The sequence below is a fragment of the Somniosus microcephalus genome, chromosome 22 (genome assembly GCF_052327205.1).
Source record: "Somniosus microcephalus isolate GS21.2 chromosome 22, FLI_Smic_1.0, whole genome shotgun sequence".
In the NCBI taxonomy this organism is placed as follows: Eukaryota; Metazoa; Chordata; class Chondrichthyes; order Squaliformes; family Somniosidae; genus Somniosus; species Somniosus microcephalus.
In genome coordinates, this window is record NC_141008.1 from 23,155,102 (window position 1) to 23,178,294 (window position 23,193).

At 49.0% G+C, this 23,193-nt stretch overlaps 2 protein-coding genes across 8 annotated transcripts in view; both read left to right on the plus strand.

Moving 5' to 3' along the window:
* Positions 1-265: 265 nt before the first annotated feature.
* On the plus strand, positions 266-18,097 carry rad51d (RAD51 paralog D). Of its 4 annotated transcripts, none has more exons than XM_085964310.1 (10): positions 266-564; positions 3,344-3,405; positions 4,470-4,588; positions 6,136-6,217; positions 9,147-9,281; positions 9,518-9,613; positions 10,081-10,171; positions 12,441-12,511; positions 14,332-14,496; positions 16,346-18,097. In XM_085964310.1, the coding sequence occupies exons 1-10, from the start codon at positions 483-485 to the stop codon at positions 16,445-16,447; spliced, it is 1,005 nt and encodes a 334-aa protein (XP_085820436.1). In that variant the 5' UTR covers positions 266-482; the 3' UTR covers positions 16,448-18,097. The 4 variants fall into 4 exon arrangements, with proteins under 4 accessions (XP_085820436.1, XP_085820439.1, XP_085820438.1 ...); XM_085964311.1 differs by lacking the exon at positions 266-564 and adding an exon at positions 3,069-3,246; XM_085964313.1 differs by lacking the exon at positions 12,441-12,511.
* A 4,419-nt stretch (positions 18,098-22,516) lies between these two features.
* The window catches only part of LOC147102105 (complement factor B-like), a 110,871-nt gene continuing 110,194 nt past the window's right edge, over positions 22,517-23,193 (plus strand). For 2 of the 4 annotated variants that reach the window (XM_085964317.1, XM_085964318.1), the window contains exon 1: positions 22,517-22,679. In XM_085964317.1, coding sequence (XP_085820443.1) covers positions 22,574-22,679 — 106 coding nt within the window. In that variant the 5' untranslated portion in view covers positions 22,517-22,573. The remainder of the gene's footprint in view (positions 22,680-23,193) is intronic. The other 2 variants (XM_085964316.1, XM_085964319.1) reach the window with 2 other exon arrangements.

Below are 23,193 nucleotides of genomic sequence, written 5' to 3' on the forward strand. Positions count from 1 at the left end.
ATACTGCGGCTGCTAAAAATCTGAAATATCATCAGAAAACGCTGGAAATACTCAGCAGGTCAGGATAACTCACTCTCTCTCTATATATAGATACTGCCTGACCAGCTGGGTATTTCCAACAGTTTCTGGTTTTATAGGATGCGGGGTTATATCAGTATTTACGGTCGGAGAGCAGTGTTTTAAAGGCGGGATTACACGAGTATTTACGGGGGGGAAGGGGGCGGTCCAAAATTTTTGAACCAAACACTCGGTGACGTCACGAGGTTCTAGAACGCGGTGACAGTAACTTGGACGGTGTCAGTTTCTGGCGGGAAAATGTAGCGAGCGGAGGCGCCGCGATCAGGAAGCAGCGAGAGGCCGGAGTCCCGGCAGAGAGAGGCTGGCTGTCGGGGGCTTGGGGGGCCGAGACACTCTTTATATAAAAGTCTAGCTGGTCCCCCCCGCCCTGTGTGTGAGTGCGGGCACCGGGAGCCGCTCCCACCATGGTGATCCTCAGGGAGGGAATCTGTCCCGGAGCCAGCGCGCAGCTCATCCAGGCTTTAAGAGACCAGAACGTAAGAACAGGTAGGGAGCGCCCAACCCCCAGCTGATCCATGCTACCGCCTCCCTGATGGGGAATACTCACAAAGACTTGCATTTCTGACGCGCCTTTCACGTCCTCAAAGCGTTTTACAGCCAATGAAAACCCTTTAAAAGTGTAGTCACTGTTGTCATGCTGCACCGAATCTTTTTAGAGAGGGACTGTCGGATCACAACTTCTTCAAAACTCCCAGCAAGAATACCTTCCCGTGCAAGCTGAATCACGCCAGCTTTTAATTTGCTGGAATTCCAGTTGGGGGTGGCAGTAGGTATCACTGTGTATGGGTTTGGACTGGGTCCCAGTTTTTTTTCCTGCTTCCTGGATATCACAAGGCTACCCAAAAGCAAACATTTTATTAGTCCACAGTAATAATAATAATAATAATGTGCTAGTAAGTCAACAAGTATGGACATCTGCTAAGAAATCGGGGAGCCGGCGGGCTGCACTAGGGTTGCCAACCCGCTAGGAGTGTCCTGTATTTTCCAGGAAGTAAAGATTAAACTCGTGGACACTGCTGCGAGAAACCCGGGAGAAAAATACAGGCATTATTTATTTCTCTTTGAAACTTCTGTTTAATAGATTTAAAAACGTTGGAGATGGAAAAAAAAGCTGTTTGACTGGGTGGGGTGTTGGCAGTAACCTCCAGGAATATGTCTAACCAGAGTTGGCAACCCTACCCCTCACAGACCCTAGTGGGGAATGCAGTGATATCCATCTGTTCCATTAGTGGGGAATGCAGTGATATCCACCTGTTCCATTAGTGGGGAATGCAGTGATATTCACCTCTTCCATTAGTGGGTAATGAAGTGATATTCATCTGTTCCATTAGTGGGGAATGCAGTGATATCCACCTGTTCCATTAGTGGGGAATGCAGTGATATCCACCTGTTCCATTAGTGGGTAATGCAGTGATATTCACCAGTTCCATTAGTGGGTAATGCAGTGATATTCACCAGTTCCATTAGTGGGTAATGCAGTGATATCCACCAGTTCCATTAGTGGGGAATGCAGTGATATCCACCTATTCCATTAGTGGATAATGCAGTGATATCCACCTGTTCCATTAGTGGGTAATGCAGTGATATCCACCTGTTCCATTAGTGGGTAATGCAGTGATATTCACCAGTTCCATTAGTGGGGAATGCAGTGATATTCACCAGTTCCATTAGAGGGTAATGCAGTGATATTCACCAGTTCCATTAGTGGGTAATGCAGTGATATTCACCAGTTCCATTAGTGGGTAATGCAGTGATATTCACCAGTTCCATCAGTGGGGAATGCAGTGATATTCACCAGTTCCATTAGTGGGGAATGCAGTGATATTCACCAGTTCCATTAGTGGATAATGCAGTGATATCCACCTATTCCATTAGTGGGGAATGCAGTGATATCCACCTGTTCCATTAGTGCGGATTGCAGTGATATTCACCAGTTCCATCAGTGGGTAATGCAGTGATATCCACCTATTCCATTAGTGGATAATGCAGTGATATCCACCTGTTCCATTAGTGGGGAATGCAGTGATATCCACCTGTTCCATTAGTGCGGATTGCAGTGATATCCACCTGTTCCATTAGTGGGTAATGCAGTGATATTCACCTGTTCCATTAGTGGGTAATTCAGTGATATCCACTAATTCCATTAGTGGGTATTTCAGTGATATCCACCAGTTCCATTAGTGGGGAATGCAGTGATATTCACCAGTTCCATTTGTGGGGAATGCAGTGATATCCACCTGTTCCATTAGTGGGGAATGCAGTGATATCCACCATTAGTGGGGAATGCAGTGATATTCACCTGTTCCATTAGTGGGTAATTCAGTGATATCCACTAATTCCATTAGTGGGCATTTCAGTGATATCCACCAGTTCCATTAGTCGGGAATGCAGTGATATCCACCTGTTCCATTAGTGGGGATTGCAGTGATATCCACCAGTTCCATTAGTGGGGAATGCAGTGATATTCACCAGTTCCATTAGTGGGGAATGCAGTGATATCCACCTGTTCCATTAGTGGGTAATGCAGTGATATCCATCTGTTCCATTAGTGGGGAATGCAGTGATATCCACCATTAGTGGGGAATGCAGTGATATTCACCTGTTCCATTAGTGGGGAATGCACTGATATTCACCTGTTCCATTAGTGGGGAATGCAGTGATACTCACCTGTTCCATTAGTGGGGAATGCAGTGATATCCACCAGTTCCATTAGTGGGGAATGCAGTGATATCCACCAGTTCCATTAGTGGGGAATGCAGTGATATCCACCAGTTCCATTAGTGGGGAATGCAGTGATATTCACCAGTTCCATTAGTGGGGAATGCAGTGATATTCACCAGTTCCATTAGTGGGGAATGCAGTGATATCCACCATTAGTGGGGAATGCAGTGATATTCACCTGTTCCATTAGTGGGGAATGCAGTGATATTCACCTACTAACTCTGCCTTGGAATGCTTTCCTCTATTAAAGATGCTGTATAAATGTTAGCACTGTTTACATTTGGGGCTTGCTTTCCAATCCAGCTCAGACTGATGGTATAAAAAGTCTCCCTTGAGAATCTCAATCTAATTTGTACTGGTCATGGGCCTGTGAGATCACAGACCACCCCTGGTTCCACACAAATGAACCGCGAACTGCCAGTCTCATTCTAATGGGTGGCAAGTATGGTGGGTATGCGAGATGGAAGTGTCACACTGGGGCTTCTGCATTTGGGGTTGAGGTTACTTTCTAATCCGGTTTTATACACTCTCCGATCTTTTTCAGTGGTGAACTTGGTGTCTGCAGATGTTGAAGAGCTGGCGCAGAAATGTTCCCTTTCCTACAAGGTAATGAGGACACTGGCTCGAGCGATGGTCCCAGCTCCTTGGCAGTCTAAAGGCACCCTATTTAATAATCGGGGCCTCGTGTATTAAGCTGCCGTTGTTTAGTGGCGGTTAAAAGGAATCATCAGTCAGCTAATGAACGGGTGCAGCAGTCTTGAACCGGGCGCCATTTCTGTTTCAAGCTGTCTTTTTCAAAATTCATTCTCAGGCTATGGGTGTCGCTGGCCAGGCCAGGCCAGGCCAGCATTTATTGTCCGCCCCTAGTTGCCCTGAGCCGCAGCTTGATACAACTGAGTGGCTCGCTAGGCCATTTCAGAGGGCGGTTAAGAGTCAACCACGTCGGTATTGGACTGGATTCACATATAGGCCAGACCGGGTAAGGGCGGCAGGTTTTCGTCCCGAAAGGAAGTCGGTGAGCTAGTTAGACTTCTAGCGACAATCCGACAGCTTCATGATCACTTTTAAAGATGCCAGCTTTTTTCATTTCCAGATTTTTAAAACTGAATTCAAAATCTCAAACGTGCCACGGTGGGATTTGAACTCGCGTTCTCTGGCAGGAAGCGGCTCAGCCTCTCGCTTCAGTTCATTAGCGGCCAACTTCATTATGTTTTCCCTCCGATTTATTTGCCTTCTCTCCTGAGGCTTTGGTTCCCTGCTGGGGTATTTTTCCACGGGTGTCAGCGGGCCCTCCGTTTCCCCCCAAACACAAGTGGCCCATCCTTCATCTACCAGCCGAGACGGTAGGTGGTGACAGGCTATTCGACCAGTCGAGGGCAGCACAGCCAGGACTGATCCTGTCCCCGCTCGTTGTCCACAGATGCACTATTGCAGCAGCGATGAGCTAATTTCCCCTCCCATCGCCCTCTCCTCCCAACACCACCTGCTCACCATCACCCTGCTGAGATAGCTGACTCACCACGGATCAGGGATTGACACTGGTTAGTCAGGCTCAGTGCTGTGCCAAGTGCTGAAGAGGGGAGAAGTTACCTTGATTTTTTTTTTGGTGCTGCATCTGAACATTTAATCCACGTGTGTTTGGTCACGCTCAGTATCTTTCCTGTTCTCAGACGCTGGTCGCAGTGAGGCGTGTGCTACTTGCCCAGTATTCTCCCTTCCCTTCCAATGGTGCTGATCTCTACGAGGAACTTCTGGGTTCCACGGCCATCTTGTCTACAGGAAACCAGAAGTAGGTACTGCCCGATCCACCCGCTGCATCTTAAAGGAAAGCCGCGCTGTATACATTAGAAACAGGAGGAGGCCATTCAGCCCCTCGAGCCTGTTCCGCCATTCAGTTAGATCATGGCTGGTCTGTACCTCCACTCCAATTACCCGCCTTTGATCCATATCCATCGATGCCCTTACCTAACAAAAAACTATCGATCTCATTCTTGAAATTTTCAATTGTCCCAGCATCCACTGCCCTTTGGGAAAGAGTTTTAGATTTCTACTCCCCTTTGTGGGGAACAAATACTTCCTAATTTCATTCCTAAATTGCCTAACTCCAATTTTAAGATTATGCCCTCTTGTTCTGGATTTCCCCCCCCCCCCCCCCCACAGAGGAAACAGTTTCTCTGTACAGGAAACTCTGGTATCCGGCACCGACGGGACCGGGATGGTGCCGGTTGATTAAAAATTCTGGATGACGGAGAGGGTTATCTACCGAGGCTATTTTTAACAAACAAAGAGTCAGACTCCTGTTATTGAGGTGTTCTGACTTCTGACAGTGCCAAGAAGCCGAGTAGTGGCAGTTTAGAGAACTACCCCCACTGACTAACTCGGCCACTGTGGGAGACTCGGACTTGGCAACAATTCCGGTTATTGAGGTGTTTTCAGAGTATGAATTTTGCCGGTTAATAGAGAATTCCGGATATTTAGGTGCCGTTTAAACAAGAGTTTCCTTATCTATCCTATTGAATTCCTTCATAATTTTAAACACCTCAATTAGATCACCCCTCAACCTTCTAAATTCAAGGGAAATACAAGCCAGGTTTATGCAACCTGTCCCTGGTGTCATTCTGGTGACTCTGCACTACACCCTTCCCAGGACGAGCACTTCTTGGTTTCTGCCGCTCGTTCACACACATAGGTAGGAGAGCGCAGGGTTAACATACCGAGAGCCCAGGGTTTACCTTACTGATATCCAGGTGCTCTGTGGCCTTCTTGCTCCGATTTTAGGTTTCCTAGATTTTGTAAAGATATCATAAAATTGTGAAAAATGACTAATAGATTTCAGATGACAAAACCCTTTTAACTTGTGTAGAAGTAGAACTGGGCCATTGGGCAGTGTGTACCTGAGACTGATGTAGAATATAGGGCTTGCCAGAACCAGGACATCAGGATATTAACAGTGATCTCTTTATTTATTCCCCATTAACAGATTATCCGTGTGTCCTGTATTTATTCCCCATTAATAGGGTACCGTTATGCTCTGTATTCATTCCCCATTAACAGGGTACCCATGCCCTGAATTCATTCCCCATTAACAGTGTAAACATGGGGAGCTGATTACCGGTCACCTGTTTTCTGACCTAAATCAGTGCCAATGTAGAAGTACCTAACAAAGATTAGTAAGGATGAGGGTGGTCAATCAGCCCATCAACCGCGAATGAGATGTTTTTGCCTCCATTACTTTGTATTGCCACAGCAGTGAGGCGTTTGGGTCGGACTCCCTCTTGTCTTGTCATCCACTTTTTAAATGCTGTTGATGATTTGATTTCTGCCTGCTCTCTGCAGCCTGGACAAGTTGCTGGACTCAGGCCTTTACACTGGAGAGCTGACCGAGTTTGTTGGCGCGCCAGGCAGCGGAAAGACTCAGGTAGGAACCCTCCGGCCTTTGGCAGCAAAGGTGCTTTAAAATGCGACTGATGCGTTACTGTCCTTGCTGATTATCTGGGTACAAATCACACTTGTTCAACCATCCATTATTTCCCTTCAGTTCCTCTGAAGCTCCAACTTCTTCATCCTACACACCCCTTCCTCACTGTGTTCATGGACTCATTGCTAAAAACAGGTCTTCTGGACGGCTGATCTTCGCGAGTCCCAGGCGTTTTACAGTCAGCTGAGGCTGCCCGAGACCGGCCATTTGGGGAACCAGTGGCACAGACGCCAATAAAAACGGCTTTGATCAATGTTCCCTGTAATTTTCTTTTGGGTGCGCGGCCCCTTTAACTGGCTGCGTGGCCCATTCAAATTTTCACGCATGCGCGGTTTCTTGCACTAAAAAGTTGGTGAGCGGTCTGCGCGGGACCTCCAGACCGCCACGCGGCTTAGCGGGAACATTGGCCTTGATTCTTTCCTGGAACATTAAATCTGTGTCACAATTCACCTCCCTCAGTCTCTCCTGCTTCCTACAATCTACAAACTTTTATAACCCACACCTGATATCATCTGACTCAATTTGCCTCATCGTCTCCCCTACATTATTCATCCCTGGCGGTTTGGTTACTCGCCTAAGAAGAATATGGGCAACACACCTCAGGAAGGATATATTGGCCTTGGAGTGGGTGCAGCGCAGATTCACCAGAATGATACCGGGGCTAAAAGGGTTAAATTCTGAGGACTGGCTTGTATTCTTTTGAGTATAGAAAATTGGGGGATGATCTGATCAAGATGTTTAAAATGATTAAAGGATTCGATAGGGTAGATACAGAGAAACTATTTCCTCTGATGTGAGAATCAAGAACAAGGGGACATAATCTTAAAATTAGAGCTGGGCCATTCAGAAGTGAAATCAGGAAGCACTTTTTCACACACACAGGGTATTGGGAATCTGGAACTCCTTTCCCCCAAAAGACTGTGGCTGCTGGGACAGTTGGAGCTTTCAAGTCTGAGATTGATAGATTTTTTATTGGGAAAGGTATCGAGGGATATGGAGTTGAGGACAAAGCGTCCCGCTTGATTGACACCCCATCCACCACCTTAAACATTCACTCCCTCCACCACCGGTGCACCGTGGCTGCAGTGTGTACCATCTACAAGATGCACTGCAGCAACTCGCCAAGGCTTCTTCGACAGCAACTCCCAAACCCACGACCTCTTCCAGCTAGAAGGACAAGGGCAGCAGGTGCATGCGAACACCACCACCTCCAAGTTCCCCTCCAAGTCACACACCATCCTGACTTAGCAGTATATCGCCGATCCTTCATCGTCGCTGGGTCAAAATCTTGGAACTCCCTCCCTGTCAGCACTGTGGGAGTACCTTCACCACACGGACTGCAGCGGCTCACCACCACCTTTTCGAGGGCAACTAGGGATGGGCAATAAATGCTGGCCTTGCCTGTGACGCCCACATCCCATAAATGAATTAAAAAAAGGTCCGGTTCAGCCATGATCTAATTGAATAATGGAGCAGGCTTGAGGGGCTGAATGGCCTCCTTCTATTCCTATGTTCCTTTAATGATCGGTGCCCATTTGATGTGCCGGTGCACAGGTACTGGTTCCTTGGCGTGCTGCTAGTTGTGTCACGGATGGGTACACAATGATTGCACTATCTGTAAAATGTCGAGCAGAGGCTAGCTGCTATCAGAGTGTGAGATGGCTGTTCAGGTGCCCTGGGTTTCTCTTCTGCAGCTGGTCATAGAAGCTTAAAGTGCAGAACCAGAACAGGCCATTTGTCCCATCAACCTCGATCCCTCTATGGACCATGCACACTTTGCCCATGACCCGGACTCTTCCCCAACCCAGTCACTCTCCTGGGACAGGCATCTGGCCACAGTTTAAACCTGCAAGGAAATAAAAGTTCTGGAAGCTTCTCACAGCGCCAAAAGTGATCAAACCCAGTGTATTCATCCAGCTTTATGACCCACACTTAGAGTCTATGATCCTAGCTCCAGGGCTATTTAAAGGGGCTGTTCCTCAGAACCCATTAGCTGCCCCAGCAAGAGTGAGGGAGGGTGAACTTACCCCCAAAAAATCGGATTTTATGATTTTGCCGTCAATCAGAAGGTGAGTTTTTGTCGCGGTGAAGTTTGTGTCCAATCCCTGAGGCCGGTGAATACTCCATGCTCAGCCTGTCATGGCTTTCCCCATTAAATTGTGGTCAGGGGCCTTGGTCAACGGCCACTCTCTGGAGTGCTGCACCACAAGATCTAGAGCAGCACCAGCGATTTCCTCACACGGTGAGCTGCGGGTTGAGTCACCTTCACCGACCAAGTAGAGGGCTGGCGTTTCCCCCACAAGAAGAAGATGGAAAACAAACCGCAGGACTGCGAGTTCTGTGAAGTAGTTCTGCTTTGAAAATGGCCCTTTCGCTTGCTGTCTGGAAGCGGGAATAACCTTGTCTCCCAATAGTATTCCCTAGCTGTATTTCCCTGGAGAGCAAGGAGATGAGGGAACAACACGGAGCATTCCAGGCCACAAATGGAGGCCCAGAGAGGTGCACGAGATATCCAAGGGGTAACTTTGTGAGGGTCTGTACCCAGTGTGGAGCCTCAGTAGACGGGAGTGTGGGTCTGAGAGAGGCCGCTACTGGCAAGGAGACCCCCTTCCCTTCTCCCACACACATTACCAGGCGTTGCTCGGCAACCATTGTGTACTGAAGATTAAACTCTCGCCAGGCGGGCACCTGCTCCAAAATAATCCGTGTTTACTGCCGCCGATACCTTGTATGATGATGATTTTCCTTGCCTCGTGAAGTTATTCCTCTGAATTTTTATCGAAACGACACAATTGGATGATTCTGCTAGTTAGGGGAAAGGGGCGAATGTGCTTCAGTGGTTTAACCTCTCCAATACTTGCTGTTGAAGGTGTGCCTCAGTTTAGCAGTGAACATCTCGTGTGAGCTGCAGCAGAAAGTCCTCTACATTGATTCGACAGGGGGACTGACCGCCTCTCGCCTCCTGCACCTGATCCAAAGCCAGGTCGACACCATGGAGGGGCAGGTAGGGGCAGAATACCCACCTCCGTCACTCTCGCGCTCTCCTCTACATTTCCCTCCGTTAAAAATAGTAACTACGGTTAAAAAGTACCTCATTGGCCGTGAAGCGCTTTGAGGCCTTCGGAGACATGCTGTGCAATGCAAGGCTTTCTTTCTTCCTCCTCACTTTCCTACTTGCTCCCTCCACTCCTTCCACTTGTCTCATTCTCTCCCTCACACCTCCTCTCCCTTGTTTTGCAGAGTGAAGCTCTTCAGAGGATCGAGGTGGTGCGTGTGTTTGAAGTGTACCGCATGCTTGATGTACTGCAGGACTTCAGGACGAGCTTCACCCGCCAGGTAGGAAGTGGCGGGGGGGCGGAAGATTATGAATATCGGGGTACTTTTTAAAAATTCAGTCACGGGATGTGGGCCAGCATTTATTGCCCATCCCTAATTGCCCTTGAGAAGGTGGTGGTGAGCTGCCTTCTTGACAACTGAGTGGCTTGCTAGGCCATTTCAGAGGGCAGTTAAGAATCAACCACATTGATGTGGGTCTGGAGCCACATAGAGGCCAGACCGGGTAAGGACGGCAGATTTCCTTCCCTAAAGGACATTAGTGAACCAGATGGGTTTTTACGACCTCCCCATGTCTCCTACTAGAGGCTCTTTCCCCCACGTCCCCCACCCCCACAGCATGATGAAATGGAAGGTCCTGCTAGAGAGTCTCCTCCCCTGCCCGCCCCCCCCCCCCCCCCCCCACTTACTGCCACCTTTTCGTTGTGTGCTGGTGATTTTCGTGCTGACAGCTCTTATTGTCTCCGCAGGTGACGGGCGCTCGCAGCTCAGTAAAAGCTGTTGTGGTCGATTCGGCCTCAGCTGTGCTCTCCTCCATTTTGGGTGGTCATCAGGTAGAAGGTGAGATATCGTTTGAAATGATCCGCTCAAGCGGGCTGTCCTTTATCCAGCTTGATAGAATTAAATTTAACAAGTGAGGGGCACTGCGCTGGGGCACAGGATACCGGGCTTCAGGTTTGTGCCTGCGGCTCCCTCTCAGTGAATTGACAAGTCTCAGCTGTGCCACTAGGGGGCAGGATAGCGGGAGAGAGAGGCATTCTGGCAGCAGTACCGCCCAGCTCCTCGGGCTACAAGGGTTAGATTATGAGGACAGGTTGCAGAGACTAGGCTTCTATTCCCTTGAGTTTAGAAGATTAAGGGGTGGTCTGATTGAGGTGTTTAAGATGATTAAAGGAGTTGATAGGATAGAGAGAGAGAAACTATTTCCTCTGGTGGGGGGGAGTCCAGAACAAGGGGGCAGAACCTTAAAATTAGAGCTAGGCCGTTCAGGGGTGATGTCAGGAAACACTTCTTCACACAAAGGGTAGTGGAAATCTGGAACTCTCTCCCCCAAAAAGCTGTTGAAGCTGGGGGTCAATTGAAAACTTCAAAACTGGGATTGATTTTTGTTAGGCAAGGGTATTAAGGGATATGAAACCCAGAGGGTAAATGGAGTTAAGATACAGATCAGCCGTGATCTAATTGAATGGTGGAACAGCCTCGAGGGGCTGAATGGCCTCCTCCTGTTCCTAGGTCCTTAGTTGCTGCTTAAAGAGCAGCATTGGCCTGGGTGCAGTTCAGCCACTAACCTCTTCCAATAGGGATGGTGGGCAGGACAACAGTGATGCAGGATTGGGAAACTACAGCAGCACCTCGAGCTGCGAGGAGCTGATTGAGGCGGTGACAGTGTGGGCTTGTACACAGGAGAAGTTTCCTCCCAAGGTGGAGAGGCCCTTGAATTTGCAGGACGCGGGCGGATAAGTGAGAACTGAGTTCCAGTGAGGACCAGCACTGCGGCTGGGAGGGTAGAAAGGGTGGGGGGAGGAGCTAGACCTGTGGTAAGGTTGTCCACCATGCGTGATGTGGGTAGGGGTCACCAGGATTGACCTGGAGTTCCTGGGAATTGAAGATTAATCTCCCGGACACTCCTACAAGCAATCCTGGAGAAAAATCATGGGGGTATTAAATAAATAGTGTTTTTCATTTACTTTTTATTAGTATAAAAATATTGCAGAATTTGGGGGGGGTGGAGAATGACTTTGATTGACAGCCAAGGATCATCCAATCGGCAAATGAAGAGTCTATTCGCTTTCCAATTGGTGTGGGAAGGCGGGGCACTGGCAGGTTGGACGTATCAGGCAGCCAGTGCTGGGGGCAAGGAGGTCATGTGATAATTCCTCCCAGAATACATCCGCCCGGAGTTGGCAGTCCTGGATGTGGGATATCGGGGATATACAAAGTATCCAGGAGGACTGAGCTCTCGGATGCTGGTGCTGCTCGAGCTAAGGAATGCTGAGCTCGGGGACCAGCCACCCTCTTCCATCGTACCCCGGTGGAAAGGCTGGGGAAGATGCTCACCGTACAGGTGGAGGGGGAACAGTCAAGCAGAGCAGAGCTGGTGGGTTAACTGTCCACGGGAGGAGACAGAAGGACCCAGGACAGGAAAACTCCGAGGGTCAGTAGGATGGTATTGGATTAGCAACCCAGAGGTCACGGGTTCAACTCCCACCATGGCAAATTGTGAAATCGAATTCAATAAACCTGGTAATTTGTGGTTGGCACCAGGAAAATGACTGAAATAGGCCGGATTGTGGTAAAACCCATTAATGTCCTTCCAGGAAAGGAATCCGCCACCCCAAACCTGGTCTATAATTACCAGGGCCCCTTATAACAGGGTCCAAGGAGGCATGAAATTTATCTTCCTAGGATAGGGACTGAGCCCCCCCCTCCCCCCGACAATCCCCCCATAGCCCAGGTTTCAGATCCGGCCATTTGGGCATATACCCACCAGTGCCTAAATTAAGCGACCTCCCACTGACCCCACAGCTTGGTCAGTAGCAGAAGACCCTGGTGGGGGCATCTCAACACTTCTGCCGCGTTGTGGAGCCCCTCCCCCCCCCCCCCCCCCCCCCGCGTTGATTTGTGGGGCCAAAATGTGTTGTCGAGGTAGCCTGCTGACGAGACAGAGGCCACGCGCCATCTCGCAATGTGAACGGTCAGAGTCCCTCAGCCCCTGCAGCGCTAGCTTTGACCGCCAGCGCCGAAATTCTCCTAATTCTAGAATGATCCGACTCTTTTTTCCGGTCTGCTGCAATGTCTGTTGTGTGTGTCTTTGCGTTTTATTTTTTAGGTATGTCTCTCATGATGCAGCTAGCGAGGGAACTGAAGACGATGGCCAGAGAACTGGGTGTCGCTGTGATAGTGAGTTCGGGAAACTCTGTTCCACACACAGGGCTGCGTGATCTGTTTACTTTAAAATAAATGGTTGGGCAGAATTTATCAGTATAACAGTGCAAAGCCTTGATTATTTATTATTATGGTGCAAGGGAGATTTACCAGAATGATACCAGGGATGAGAGACTTCAATTATGTGGAGAGACTGGAGAAGCTGCGATTGTTCTCCTTAGAGCAGAAAAGTTAAGGGGAGATTTAAGAGTGTTCAAAATTATGAAGGGTTTTGACAGAGTAAATAAGGAGAAACTGTTTCCACAGGGTTGATAACCAGAGGAGACAGATTTAAGATAATTGGCAAAAGAACCAGAGGGGAGATGAGGAGAATTTTTTTTTACGCCACGCGATGTCATGATCTGGAATGCACTGCCTGAAAGGGCGGTGGAAGCAGATTCAAGGCAACTTTCAAAAGGGAATTAGATAAATACTTGAAAAGGAAGAATTTCCAGGGCTATGGGGAAAGAGCAGGGGAGTGGGACTAGTTGGATAGCTCCTTTAACGAGCTAGCATGATGGGCTGAATGTCCTTCTTGTGTACTGTATGATTCTATGATCTTAACCATTTCTGCTCATTTGTGAATGTTGTTAAGATTTGTTCCTCTCCTGAAGGCACAGGCTTGTGCTGAGCTACCGTTTGATAAAGAAAAAAAGGACTTGCATTTAAACAGCGCCTTTCATGACCTTGGGATGACCCAAAGTGTTTTATAGCCAACGACGTACTTTTTGAAGTATAGTCGCTGTTGTGATGATAGATGTGCACCACCTTCCAGTCCCTCTATCACGGGGCCCTTCATGTGTGAGCCTAGACACCGAGTGTCAGGGTGTTGCATCCAAGCCCGATCCTACTGGCTGATTCTCCAGTGCAGTGCTGAGGGAGTGCTGCACTGTCGGAGGTGCCGCCTTTCAGATGAGATTTACCAGAATGATGCCAGGGATGAGAGACTGGAGAAGCTGCGATCGTTCTCCTTAGAGCAGAAACGTTAAGGGGAGATTTAACAGTATTCAAAATTATGAAGGGTTTTGACAGAGTAAATAAGGAGAAACTGTTTCCACAGGGTCGATAAGAGGAGACAGATTTAAGATAATTAGCAAAAGAACCAGAGGGGAGAGGAGGAGAATGTTTTTTACGCAATGATTGCTATGATCTGGAATGCACTGCCTTAAAGGGTGGTGGAAGTAGATTCAAGGCAACTTAAACCGAGGCCCCAACTGCCCTCTCAGGTGGACTTAAAAGACAGCGAAGAGGAGCGGGGGAGTTCCCCCCCGGTGTCCTGGCCAATATTTATCCCTCAACCAACATCACTAAAACAGATTTTCTGGTCGTTCTCTCATTGCTGTTTGTGGGAGCTTGCTGTGCACAAAATTGGCTGCTGCGTTTCCTACATTACAACAGTGATTCCATTTCTAAAGTACTTCATTGGCTGTAAAGCATTTTGGGATGTCGTGATGTTGGGAAAGGCGCTATATAAAGGCAAGTGTTCTCTTTTTACTCTCGCTCAATGTCCGCACTTGTACGTTCCGTTAGGAGTCACTTGGATAACAGCTAGAGTGTGGAAACTTTAGCTGACTGTTTTTTCTCTACCTCCCCCTCAGCCCACTGCTCTTCCTAGTTCAGGGGGCTGAGATTAATAGTAGCACCTCATTTCCACTTTAGAGAACAGGTAACTCACTGAACCATTGGCAGAGTTAACTGTTTAATTGTTCGATGAGCCTATCTTCAAACCGTAAAGAATGAACCAAACCCAGAGAGTGAAAGGCAGACTGATTCCATTGACTCTCTTCACTTGTCAGGTGACAAACTGTGTCGTCCAGGACACTGGCGGAGGTGTGAAGCCAGCTCTGGGCCGCTCGTGGAGTTACGTGCCCAACATCCGCGTCTTCCTCCAGCACAGACCAGAAGGAGGGGGTCTGCACCCTACGAAGCGCAGTGCAACTATACTAAAATCATCCCGGCAGGTGGGTGGGCAGTGCTCGCTGTACAGAGACACACAAGCGTGCGGGATGGACCATCAGACATCCTCGGCCGGTTACGTGCCAGCAGCACGGAAGAGCGACCCGCAAGACATCACTCTCTCTCTCTCTCTCTCTCTCTCTCTTTCCCACACATAGAACCTGTGGAGCGCCTCATTCTCCATCTTTCCTTTTTACAAGCTGTTGAAACACAAGTTTGGCCCGTCACTAATAATTACTGTTAACCATCTGTCCCCCTACTCTTTCTAACCTTTGCCATTTGCCATGGCATCTCCATTTAAACAAAAAAAAAACTAGGAGCAGGAGTAATAAGCGGGGAAAAGAATCTCCCCTTGAGGATTGTTCTCTTCAGTGAGTAGTTTCATGGGCAGGAGGTACTTTCCTGGAACTGGTTTGAACACTGCTGCCATCTTTTAAATGACACATTTGTCCTACAGGAGATGCTGTGGGCTAGAGACTCCGAATCAGGTGGCGCGGAGCTTGGACCCTCCATTCCCGCTCTGTGCATGAAGTGCAGATTAGTAAGATCTACCTCTGTTTCTATGGTGACAAAACTACCACCATTTTATTCCTTCCCGTTTTAACCCCTCTTATAAATTTAGTCTGGATGTGGACAGACACAGTCAGCGCTGTGATGATCACTTTTTTATACAGGCTTGAATTTACATGTATGAGGAGAAATGTCTTGGAGGGCACTCGACTGCTACTAGGATGGCCTTGGGGGGGGTGGGGGGGAGCTAACTCCTCTGATACCAGGATAGGCTTGAGAGAGTGAGACTTCCTGATACGAGTGGGACCTGGGGAGGAGGGGGGTGGTGATTATCTCCTGATAGCATGGTCTGGGTACATTCTTTCCTCCCCCCCCCCCTCATTAGTAACATGGTCTGGGGTCACCATAGAAACAGAGGTAGATCTTCTGTGGGAAAAATTCGGTTGCTTTGTGCCGCCTATTAGCCCACAGATCGTGACATCAGTCGAGCGTGCAACGCCCCGGTAGCGCCCCGGACCGGATATTGAGTAGCACCCCCTGCCTTTCCGCCTGCCGCTAGCAACGACGGGTAGAGGGGAGGAACTGGGGGCGCGCTATTTAAAGGCGGCCGCTTCCTGCCATTTTTGTGCCACGCATTCTAAGAGAGAGAGAGAGAGAGAGACTTCTGGAGAGATTTAACACTGTGTGAAGGAGTTTTGGGTACTGAGCAGCACTTTGCAGGTTCATTTTGATTTGACCTTCCTTGCACCGATTTAGAAGAGACTGTGAGGGCTGCACTCTGAGCTCTTTCCCTGGGTCTCTCCATTGTTCTTTCCAGCAGATTTGATGTACAGGTCTCTCCGGGCCGAGATTCAAGGCTGCAATGAGCAGGGTGTGGATGGAGAGCAAGATCAACCCTCCCCTTTAAGAACTGGCCGGCGCCAGTGTGTCTGTGTTCCATTGCTGACTGACATCACATGAGCTTCGCCAGCGCTCTGAGGTAGCGCCTCGCTCCTCGGCGTTAGCACCTTAAGAGAGGTGTGTAGCGCCTGATTTAGCGCTCCAATCACCTCCAGGGGCGATAGAAGCCAAGTTTGCAGTCGGAGGCGATAATTAGCGCCAGGCGCTAAACCTTGCGCCCGGCCGATAATTGCGTCCCAAACGGGGCGATACCGAATTTCTCCCCCTCTGCCTTTCCTTGTGGGGAAGCAGGTGCCTCACTTGGCAGCAGTTATGATTGGTAATTCTCCAGGTATGAACCCAGCATGTTCCTGCTCCATGATCCACTGCCAATCCCGTCCTCTTGCCTCTGTCTCATAACCGTTGCAAATCTTGATCTCGTGTGTTTTTTGTTGTTGCCTTCAGCCTACCAGAATTAGCGTAGAGTTTGACATCACTTCCTGTGGAACACTAGGCAACCGAGCTGCTTCCTCTCAACACTCTGCGGGTGACCTTGACAACACGTAATAAAGCTTGGCTGGACTTTCTGTAAATATATAACACTGTAAACATTTGTATTGCAATGAATGTATTGAGAAAATAAGACCAGTTTTACCTCCCTCACCTCCTGAAGACTGGATGCAGTTGCATGGGTGCCAATTGTCCTCAGCCAATGGCCATTCTTTATGTTGCGGCTGCAGCAGGAGTTGCCTCCTTCCTTGTTCTGAGCCCATTTGACATGCAGAGAGGTAGCATTGAGATGTTGGAAATCTCAAGCGCACATACAGTGACCCCCCTCCTGCAGCCAGGTGTCTGAGAGTAATGCATCGTGCAGTTAGATTTTGTTAAGATAATTGTTTTCAGGGCACAGCTTTAAAGACCTGGGCCTAGAAATTCAGTTTGGGGCGCCCAGCTCGCCTGGGCGCCGGAATTACCGCTGCGCGCGGAGCCACTTGCGCCAGCGAGATATTCAGTTTCAGCGCCCCAAGTGGAAGCCGGCCGCTAAACAAGGGTTTCGGCGCCCCGCTTGGGGCGCTGAAACTGAATATCGGCGTGCAAAGTGCCGCAGCGCCACCCGCTGCGGCACGGCAGCCTGCGGTACTGCAGGCCTTCCTCTCACTCTTAAGGGGGAGGTGCCTGCAACAGCGCGATCCCCGCTCGCGAGTGCTGGCAAATGAGCCCGGCACCAAGGAGACGTGCCGGGCTCTCAGGAAACAGCCGGCAATGCCGCGGGGGGGGGGGGTGTAGGAGGCCGGGGACGGAGGTGCGGGCAGGCGGCCGCCGAAAAAGCGGCTGGCCGCACCTCCACCTTAACTAGCGCCACTACCGGCACAGGTAGGCCCCTGTGTACCGGTCGCTGTTTGCAGCCGGCGCGGAGGAGGCGGCAGCGACCAAATATGGCCAGCGGGGCGATAGCGGGGCGCTGTGCACACCGATGATGTCATCGGTGGCGGCGCAGCGCTACAGGCTAACGCCGCCATTAGCGCCCCGCTAAATATCGCGGTAGGTTTGGACAGTGGCGCAAAAGCCCTCTTTGGGCGCAAACTGGTGGCGCAGGCCACTGAATTTCTAGGCCCTGGAGCTCTGGTTGTAGCTTACGGCAGTAGAGAGTGCCCTGCTGTGGTGTATTAAACAATGAACAGGCCTATATGGTTGCCTTTCATGCCGCTGCAGGCAGTGTGTAATAGTTTGGGAGGAACTGTTTTACGGCCTGCTTACTTTGCCCATAATCTGACCGTAGGGAATTATTGGGTAACCTTATCCTGGCACATTTTTGGATGATCAAAGAACCTCTTGCCCAATCTGCTCCCATGTGTGCTGCAGGGTGCTGTAGACATTCACGGTGCCTATCACCTCCTCCTGAGCACTCTGCCTTCCTCTCCTCGGGGAAGGGTGGCCTGGAATGCTGAACAGCACAACTCTCCCAAGGAGCATCTACTTCAGCTGGAGCTGCAGCTGTTAATGATGCCAGACAGTATGATGGTGACAAAGGAACTATAATCGATGGGTGTGTAATGCACAATATATTCTATTCAGGTGGTGCATGTCCCTTTTAAGGCTAAAAGAAATCTAATTGTTATGTGAGTATAGCAATATCATCTTGTACTTTTCATGTACCGGCCCAATATTACTGTTTCTGTATAACTGAAGTGTAAATAAATATGATTAGTAACGTTAGCCTGTGTAGTCGGGTACTGAATGTGCTTTCCACATTTGAATTGAGAGGAAGCCCTGCATAAATCCCAATGCTTGGAGTACTGTAAAATGGGGCCATTGTTAGACATGGGGTATGGAACCCGATACGTATACTCCCCAGCCCATCTGGTATAACCACTAAGGGGACAACAGTGGGTAAAAGCCCCAAGATCAATCTCACCGTGTGAGAAACTGCTCTTCCTGCAACAGCCACAAGATGGAGTCTGTACTCAAATCTTTTTTAAATACAAATGTCACTTCATACACAGGACCTGAAGAGGTCATTTCAGGTTAGTAATGGTGTGTGGGAAAATTCACTCCTCATGATGACGGGCCTGCAATTCACTTTCACTGCGATTCTCACAGGGGTTGTAACCAGACTTTAGTTGAGTCGGCACAGAGCGAACCACACACCAGTGCAATTCGGAAGAGGCCTGGTCAGAGATTCCACTGGGCAGATGCTCTTACTGGCTGTGTGCTTCGACCTGAGGCCCTTGTTCAATCTCCTTGATGGCACAGGGCACTCCACGCACAATTTGCCCCGAATCCTACCCCCCAATCTTCCCTCGATTGATGCTACCAAAATGTTAGGCCCAGTGACAGCGAGGTGTCTCCTGGCTGCGCTCACTGCCCAGTGTTTGCCTCTTGTGTTCCCATAAATACACTGACCCATTACTGTCAACGTAGATTATTTCACAACCTATCTTTTGTAAATACTGATTCTGTGCTAAAATACACCATTAAGTTAACCATTGGCCTCCTATCTCTGCTTCCTCTCCAGGCCTGTGTCAGTGAGCTCATAGTACTTCAGTGAACTACGGACCAGCATTTTCTCAGTGGTGACTTGTTGCCTTCTCGTTACAGTGATGTTAATTCAAAATGGGTCACATACAGACTAGAAGGTCCTTGCTTCGAAGTGTCAGCCGTGGCTCAGTGGTAATGCTCCCACCTCTGAGTCAGAAGGTTGTGGGTTCAAACCCCACTCCAGAGACTTGAAGCACGCAATCTAGGCTGGCACTCCAGTGCAGTACTGAGAGAGTGCTGCACTGTCAGAGGTGCCGACCTTCGGATTAAACCAACTGCCCCATCTGGCCTCAGGTGGATGTAAAAGATTCCATGGCACTATTTCAAAGAAGAGCAGGGGAGTTATCCCTGGTGTCCTGGCCAATATTTACATAGAAACATAGAAGATAGGAGCAGGAGTAGGCCATTCGGCCCCTCGAGCCTGCTCCGCCATTCAATGAGATCATGGCTGATCATCCAAATTCAGTACCCTGTCCCTGCCTTCTCCCCATATCCCTTGATCCCTTTAGCCTTAAGAAATATATCCAACTCCTTCTTGAATATATTTAATGAATTGGCCTCCACTGCCCTCTGGCAGAGAATTCCACAGGTTCACCACTCTCTGGGTGAAGAAATTCCTCCTCATCTCAGTCCTAAATGGCTTACCCCTTAGACTATGACCCCTGGTTCTGGACTCCCCGGCCATCGGAAACATCCTTCCTGCATCTAGTCTGTCCAGGCCTGACAGAATTTTATAGGTTTCGATGAGATCCCCTCTCAATCTTCTAAACTCTAGCGAGTATAAGCCCAATCGACACAATCTCTCCTCATACGTCATTCCTGCCATCCCAGGTATCAGTCTGGTGAATCTTCGCTGCACTCCTTCCATGGCAAGAACATCCTTCCTCAGATAAGGCGACCAAAACTGCACACAATACTCAAGGTGCGGTCTCACCAAGGCCCTGTACAACTGCAGCAAGACATCCTTGTTCCTGTACTCGAACCCTCTCGCTACGAAGGCCAACATACCATTTGCCATCTTAACCGCCTGCTGCACCTGCATTTATCCCTCAACCAACATCAGAAATCAGGTCACTATCACATTGCTGTTTGTGGGAGCTCGTGTGCAAATTGGCTGCCGTGTTCCCTACATTACAACAGTGACTATACTTTAAAAGTGGTTCATTGGCTGTAAAGCACTTTGGGATGTCCTGAGGTATTGAAAGAAAGAAAAAGAATGACTTGCATTTATATAGTGCCTTTCACGACCACCGGTGCTATATAAAATGCAATCCTTTCTCCCTTCCCTCTCCCAAGTCCTGGCTGGATAAGGGCAGAACAGAGGGTGGGATCATGGCAAGTTCTGGGAATTTTCCAATTCTGTGCTCACACTCATCAGCTTATGATTTCTTGCTCATTCATTTTAAAGAGCAGAAATTAGCAGGCAGGTGAGTGGAAAACCTCAGCCCCGCGGTTTGTTTATTGCTGCTGATAATTCAGTAACAGCACAACATCCACTTCCAAAACACTACCACAGAACGGCAAGAGGATTTGGGGGTAATTTTACACCAATAGCACAGTTGGAACGTGACCCCTTTTTGTGCCTACCTTACATTTTAGGAAATGCAGGACAAGTCACAAACTGGATTATCTGGTCCTAAAAAACACAGGCAGACGCTAATCCCATCTTCTCGGCTGTGGGTCCAGGGAAGTCTTGTAACTTAAAGCTAGCACCACTTCATTAGTTGTAAGCCAGACTGCTGGGTGGAGCACTTGAACTAGCAAAGTCAAAGGGGAAAAAGAAGCAATGCTTCAACAAATCATGCAGACAAGGCTAGAGCCTTCCAAGCACATTATTGGACTCCACAAACCATATTCTGTCTTTATTCCTTCTTTCCCTCCTGCAGTGACTCTTGATGGCGTACTGCCCTCCAGTACCTTGCTCAAGAAACCCATGAACCTAGAGCGTGTGTATTGGCAAGTTGTTCGACCATGGCGGGTACAATCCTGTTCCCACCCAATATCCACATTACTGCAGGGATAACTGGATAGAATAGGATTAGAAACTGGGGCCTTTTGGTGTAGCCCAGAGAATCCACAGGGTGGGATCCCAGTAGTTGGGCTGTGATTGTGCCGGCCATGGAGCTTTACTTCTGACCCCCCTCCCCCCCCCCCCCCCAGCTAAAGCTTTCAGGGGCAGTGTAGGGGCCTCCAAGATGTCCCTTTGGTGGCACATTCCCACCGTCGAAAACTCCAGACACATCGGAGGAAGCTGACCAGCTTGAAGCGGGGGAGGGAGTGGTGCTGGGACCCCCCCCCCCCCCGCCCGAAGAACATCTGGCTGTCCTTGCTGCCATCTTACAAAGGGGGCTGCTTTAAACTGTAAAAACAAAATTGCCCCTGACCCTAGCCTAGGCCCACAAGTTGGCCCTACCTCCACCACTTGTGGTGAGGTGAGACCAATTGTACCTGCGCTGGTGCCACGGAGGATTGGCACCTCTCGGGAGCTGCCCTGGAGTTGCCAGAAATTAATGATTAAACTCCAGGACACTGTTGCGAGAAACTCAGGAGAAAAATCAGAGGAGTGTTAAAAGTTGTGTTTTTAAAAAAATTCTTTGAACACTTGTTTATTAGATATAAAAATATTGGGCCTGGGAAAAAAGGTTGTTTGACTGACAGTCATGAACCATCCAATCGGGTAATGAAGATTGGCTGGAAAGGGCTGTGCGTCACAAGTGTGGGCGTGTTGGGCAACCAATGGCGAGAGTGTGGGGGCAGGGAGTTTGGCAGTCATGTGATAATTCCTCCAGGAATATGTCCAGAGTTCGCAACCTGAATGCTACACCAGTTCCCAACAGATGGCTGGAGCACAGGAAATACAGACCTAGGGAGTCCTCGCCTCTTGTCCCACCTCCATCTCTGGCCTCGTAGGGACAGGCGGAATAGGCTGCCCCGACAACACAATTCCTGAGACTCTAGCCTTATGGCCGGGCTACGACATCCAGGTACTGACCGAGTTTTCAGCCTTTCCACCAGATCCCTGCCAAATTTACAGCTAGAGTCCACCAGAGCAACTGAGCAATTTCAGGGCCAGCGTCTACTCTCCAAACCACCTAAGGACCCCACTTCCCATACAGCCATACAGCAGTCTCTTTAACAGGTAGCCTGAACCTTGCAGTCTCTGATGCTGTTCTTTAGGCAACAGCCAGGAGATATGCGAGAGCAGCATAGGTTCCCCAACCCCTGAACTTCGCCTGCCTCCCTCCCTCCCTGCTCCCTGCATAGATAGCAGTGTCCTTCCCTACCCCGGGGAAGAATGTCACAGTGCAACTCTCCCCCAACAGGACAGAGCTATTCAGAAAGCCCTCCCTCTGTAGGGAGGGAGATATTTGACCTGTTCTGGTCAAAGGAAAGTGTTTTGTTGAACCGTGCATTATTTGATGTAGAGAGGGTACCAGAAGTCACACAACCAAGCTCCACTTCCCCACCGCCACCCTGTGCAGTTTGATTAATGAGTAGTGTTTTAACAGCAAAACAAACATCAAAGAAAACATTCTAGAAAATGGCTGGCATTCGATCAGAAAATCTGGTCCGACTGTAATCATTAACCAGCAGAAACTGTGCACAACGGGTCGTGTTCTAAAAATCGGATTTTCAAGTCATTTCTTTCTGCTGATGGCTGTACAACGGAAAGCGGCCTTTCGCTGGGCCAGGCTGGCTGGACTGGATATGGCATTTATGGTTTTGATAAGTATTGGAGTCTTGCCGGCTGCAATATGTGGTACAGTGCTTCCGTGATTTCCTAAATGATGCGATATATTGATATTAATTTTTAATTTAACTAATTGGAATTGGTGCAGTTGTACATTTTTCTTGATTTATTTTGTGCTTATGAGATTTGCATACATGATACAATGGGGATGGTAGCTTGACTGTACGTACTGGGATAGTAATGTTACACTGTTCAGGATTAGGGTCTTTTGTTGACAGTGATCGCAGCAGGGGACCTGGGCAGAGGTGTACAGGGGCTACCCAGCCTTTTGAGGGTGGCGTTGGGTTGGGTCATTATTCTTTTGGTCTCTTCGTCATCACGATGGCTCCAAGATGACACACCCGGTAATGAAAGTTCAGAACCACGTCAACCGTCTCTGGCAGAATTGGTAATAGATGTGAACCAGATAGGCCCTGCTGTTACTGATCAATTAGTGCTGGTAATTGATCAGCACTAATGGAACCTGGAGGGGTTACTCTGTCACCAGGGGCAGAGATTCTTCCCATTCAGCTTTAGATAACCC